Raw genomic sequence first — 5,389 nt, forward strand, 5'->3', positions numbered from 1 at the left:
TGCCGCTCCACCCGTATCCGGCTTCTTCCCCCGCTGGCGCCGCAGTTGGCCGCACCCCCCGAAGTGAACTGCTCGTGCCACCCCGCCGCCCCTAACTTCCCCTGCTCGATCTCGCACCTTCTTAAGACTACAGTTCGGCTCCCGGCGGGCTGCTGTTGCCTGGCAGCGCCGCCGTGCAGTACGCGCATCGCAGCCATGCGGTTTGCTGGCAACTCTGGACGGGAGGCCCTGGCGTGCAGCTCGGATGGGCTGCGTGCGCGGTTCAGATGGGCCAGAAGCGTCGTGCCGCCGGTCGCCCCTACCTACCCCAGCGTGAGCCCGGCGGCCTTCCTCCACCGCTGGGTCGTCGGGTCTGGTGCGGCCTACCCACCGTCAAGGAGCCCCCCACCCCTTCCTTCTCGCGAGCCCCATGATATACATAGCGCCGACGGGCGTCGGATCCCTGCACCAACCGCCTGGATCCACCCCACACCCCGTCGCCATGTCGCTTCGTCGAGACCTCCCAGGTACACCGCGACGCCTCACCCAGAAACCGATGAACTACAGGCCACCACCCATGAAGCCGCCGCGGGAGCACTAGTGAGCTGCTCCACATTTAGTGATTGACGAGATGTTGGGGAATATGCTCCGCCGGGCATCCACCGACAAGATCCCATCGGTGAGATGCCCATTGACCCTCTTCTCCTGATGTGGGTGCAGCACCAGGTGAGCGCCCTTGCAGTTCGATGCAGCACCAGGTGAGCGTCCTGAGCTCGTTCTTGAAGCCCGTGGAAGAGGTGCAGATTTGGGTGCCGATTCTTGCCGACCGCTCGATTGGCCTCCATCTTCTGTTACTATCCCTCTTACAAGCCAGGTACATTTCGTTTCTTGCTCAACTAGCTCTCTTCTCACAGATTTTCTTTATGCTAGACACACGCCAGAGTACATGGAGACCAAACGCTGATTTGGGATGTTAATGAAATCTGACACGGGGAATGCCAACTCTTTTGCAGTGCCCCGTCTCTTCACTGGCGGCATTGCTCATTTCTACGAGGGTTACTATGCTAGCAAAGGAATCAATATCGTGAAGGGTACTGTGGCTAGTGGTTTTGATGCTGATGCCAATGGAGATGTGAGTTCTGACTTCTGAGTATACATCTGCAGTTTCAGTTTGATAGTGGTGTTTGAAGTGAAGGAATTGAATCTGTTTTTCTCTCTTTACTTGGCAGGTTAGTGTGGTGAAGCTGAAGGATGGAAGAGTACTCGATGCCAACATCGTCATCGTTGGAGTCGGTGGCAGGCCGCTGACAGGCCTCTTCAAAGGCCAAGTTGAAGAGGAGAAGGGTGGACTCAAGGTTAGTTTCATTTTTGTGTTGATGAATGCATCCAACTAACACTTGGACAAAATATTATCCAACTGATTGGCTCAACCTAATTAGCAACTGTACACATCACTTTGTGCATCTTGTCCTTGCCGCTGCCTTAAGGTTTGACATTATCTTTTATCCTGTTTTTTAGCCAGACTGACACATTCTTCGAAACAAGCGTCGCTGGTGTATATGCCATTGGTGATGTGGCGACTTTCCCCATGAAGCTGTACAACGAGCCGAGGAGAGTGGAGCACGTCGACCATGCTCGGAAATCAGCAGAGCAGGCAGTAAAGGTAAGCAATCCTTGTTAGGCCCCATTCACAAACCCGATAGTATTCAACTGTTTGTGCTTTTTGAACTTATTTTAATCATGGTTTGTGTCAATGCACTGTAATGTTGTGCCATACTTACATCTCTCAGTGGTTAATATGTCCAACTTTATTCCTGGCCAGAAGAAGGATTTGTATGTGAAGAGTGTCCAGCGTACTATTATCTGGATGGGAAAGAAGCAAGAATCGGTTGAGGATGTTCCCTATAGTAACACTGTTGCTTTGGTTGGTTTGGATCAGTTCATCACCAAGAATGCAACCCTGACAAATGAGAAGGAAGTTGATGCCTGCCCAATCAGGGCAATGAAGTTCTTTGTGTCCCCCGTTGTGCGTGTTGCTGTTCAATGCAAGGTGGCTTCTCATCTTCCTAAGCTTGTTGAGGGTTTGAAGCGGCTGGCGAAGTCTGACCCTATGGGTGGTGCTGAAATTATTGTTTCACCTCCTGTTGTCTCCTTCCGTAGATAACTAAAAAGAATGATGGCCAAAAAACCGCAGTACACTTTTAAAAAGATGCAGTTCTCTTGTCCTGGCCATGTAATTCGGATGCATTTTAAAAAGTTAATAAAAGAAATAAAATGAAGCCGATCACTAACATTGGCCATGTGGTCCACATAACCTATAATTTTTTTAAGAGAAAAGACAAAATGTCATGCGGTCCGCTTCCATGTATGCCGAGGTTCATTTGCACTCGTCTCTGTGGTCCATTCTCGTTCATAAAAAAGTTAAAAAAACAACAAAAACTCGCCCGACAAAAGAAATTATGCAGCTCGCTTGACCCTTGTATGCGGTGCGGTTTTTCGTCTGAAGCAGTGTGATTTTATGTTGGATGAAGCTCACTCGTCAATTTGAGTGTTGGATGAAGCTCACTCGTCAATTTGAGTGTCACAAAAAACCGAGTGTCACAAAAATGTTTTCGTGTGTCTCAGAATTCAGTCGACTACATCAACACTTGCAGTGCCTTTGGTCTTCGAATGTTGTTCACTTTTGAGAGTGATGTTGTTCACTTGCGTATGAGAAAAAAAAGTCTGACAAAAGAAATTATGCAGCTCGCTTGCCTGTCCGATGCAGTGCGGTTTTTATTTCTGAAGCAGTGCGGTCGGCCTATGATGTTGTTCATCCCGTAAGTGCAAAAAAATTGTTACGTAAACGAAAAAAAATAATGCGGTTCACTTCTTGATAGTGTTGTGATTCATTTACACCAGATATGAAGTGCACTTTACTTTCTCGTCCTTGAAAAAAATCACGTTTGAATAAAAGAAACCATGCAGTTCTCTTACCTGTATGATGCAGTGCGGTTTTTCATCCAATGAAGTGCGGTTTTCTGTCAGATGAAGTATCCACGTCGGTTTGGGTGTCGCGAAAACAGAGTGTCCGCATTTTGGTAAATTCGAAAATCCTCTTAAACCGTAAAGAATTACAGAGAGTGTTCTACATGGAAGAGTTGTGTATCGTCGATATCTTTCCAACGGCGTATTGTTTGAATCATTCCGACCAACGGTTTGCAAAAATTTCACGAAAAACGGCCGCTGCCACTCGTCGTCCGCCGCACGATTTTCAAAATTAACTTAAAACCGTAAGGAATCTCAAAAATATTTCAACGTATGAAAGTTGCGCCTCGTTCGTAGCTTTCCAACGGCGTATCACACGCCTCGTTTCGACAAACCGTTCAAAAACTGGAGCGAAAACAGTACCGAAAATTTTAAAAAACTTGAAAAACAGAGTTCCGCGATTTAGTAAATTTGAAACTGCTCTTAAACCGCAATGAATTAGAGAAAGATTTATATATGAAAAAGATGCGCCTCGATGATATCTATCCAACGGCGTATCATTTGCTTCATTCCGACAAGCGGTTTAGAAAAAAACGCGAAAAAACGCTCGCTGCCACTCGTCATCCGCCGCACTATTTTCAAAACTGCTCTTAAACCGTGTGGAATCTCGGAAAGTGTTCAAGATGTCGAAGTTGCGCCTAATCCATAGTTTTTCAACGGTATATTACACGCCTCATTCCGATAAACGGTTAAAAAATTAGATCGAAAACAGTACCGAAAAAATAAAGCGTGCAATTTTTCCGACGAGAAGTTCACTTGTGTCTATTGCAGCGCTCGTCGTCAAAATGATGCAGTGCGCTTTTGTTGAGGTGCAGTGCCGAAGTGGTGTGCAGAATAGTTATTCTGCTAATATTAGCAGAATAGACCATTTGTATATATATATATATATATATATATATATATATATATATATATATATATATATATATATATATATGACGCCCATATGGGACACCTAGGTGCCTGGGCACCTTGCCTAGAAACCGTTGGATGACACTAAGATGTGTGCACATGTAATTAGTATTAGCATTAATTGAGAATTAGTATTAGGAAAGAATTATTGCTAATTATTGCTTGATATGAACACTTAATACCCAACCAAATTAAGCCCATACATGTCTCATACGTCACATAGGCTGATATTTTTTGCGTATAATGGAGGTCGTATTTTTCTTATGTGCTCTCCTTTATTTTTCACAGAATATCTAATACCTTGGATAAATCATTAGGTATATACAAACATAACCCAAAATATCTTAGATATGTTTTTGTAGTTTAGACGTAGCCATATTTTACTTTAGATACAAATCTCGATTGGTTATGTACAATATTTTCCAAGCATTTTCGCACAACCGGGTATACAAGTGTGTAGACACCATGAGTATTTGCACTTGAAGTATATTATTGGATGTATAATATTTTCTTACATTTTTTCACATAGCTGGGTATATACGTCGATCAGGTATGTACAATCATTTCCTACCCTTTTTCATATAGCCGGTTATATACGTCGATCGGGTATTAAAATATTTTCATCAGTAGGTATTGTATAACCGTATTAGATAGTTAGAAAACAAAAATAAAATGCAATTAGTCAAAATACAAATTATTGTGTATATACATACCCGCATACGTACATTCTTTTGTAAGTAAGTATATGATACCCATTTTAGATAATTAGGAAACAAAAAATGTAATAGTTTAAAAAATAAATTATTGAATATATACGTACATGCGTATGTATATAACTTCATTCGTAGGTATTAGATACCCATATTAGATAGTTGGAAAATAAAATACACGTATTATATACCTGCAACAATTCAAACAAAATCAGCATTAATATGTTTTATCATATGGTAAGTCTTGCATGCCTAAAAGTTAGAACCAAAAATAAAGCATAAGCATGGAAAGTCTTGCATAAAGAATAATTAGGAAACAAATTAAATACATCACGGTTTCCAAAACGATCAAGGTGCCCAGGCACCTAGGTGCCCCATCTATTTTACCTATATATATATATATATATATATATATATATATAGGTAAAACTGTGTCTATCATAGCTTGCCACAGAACTAGTTAAGACTTGCTAAACATTTAACGGTTTAAAAGTAAGTAAAAAATGAAATAAATAGGGAGCCTCACTCTAGTATAATAAGATGATCCAATGGTGTGATTGTGAAAATAAGCATTTATGTGTACTCAGCAAAAAAAACAAGCATTTCAGCTCACTGCAGGATCAATATATATTGAAACATTTGTTCTTTTTTGTCCAGGACACATGCAGTCATATTTTCTTAATCCCTCTGTTGGATCATGTTATATTATAGGTGTGTTGGTTCAGTATTTTTTTCATGATTTTTAAGAATTTTTACACCGT

The 5,389-nt window shown here is 42.1% G+C and overlaps 1 protein-coding gene across 1 annotated transcript; it reads left to right on the forward strand.

The window, feature by feature from the left end:
* The first annotated feature begins 763 nt into the window (after positions 1-763).
* Positions 764-2,266, forward strand: LOC119340318 (elongation factor 2-like). The gene is made up of 5 exons (XM_037612219.1): positions 764-853; positions 993-1,111; positions 1,209-1,334; positions 1,502-1,642; positions 1,802-2,266. Exons 4-5 carry the CDS (start codon positions 1,568-1,570, stop codon positions 2,141-2,143), a joined length of 417 nt encoding a protein of 138 aa, XP_037468116.1. The 5' UTR covers positions 764-853; positions 993-1,111; positions 1,209-1,334; positions 1,502-1,567; the 3' UTR covers positions 2,144-2,266.
* Positions 2,267-5,389: the final 3,123 nt, after the last annotated feature.

This window comes from Triticum dicoccoides, chromosome 7B (genome assembly GCF_002162155.2).
Source record: "Triticum dicoccoides isolate Atlit2015 ecotype Zavitan chromosome 7B, WEW_v2.0, whole genome shotgun sequence".
NCBI classification, from domain to species: Eukaryota; Viridiplantae; Streptophyta; class Magnoliopsida; order Poales; family Poaceae; genus Triticum; species Triticum dicoccoides.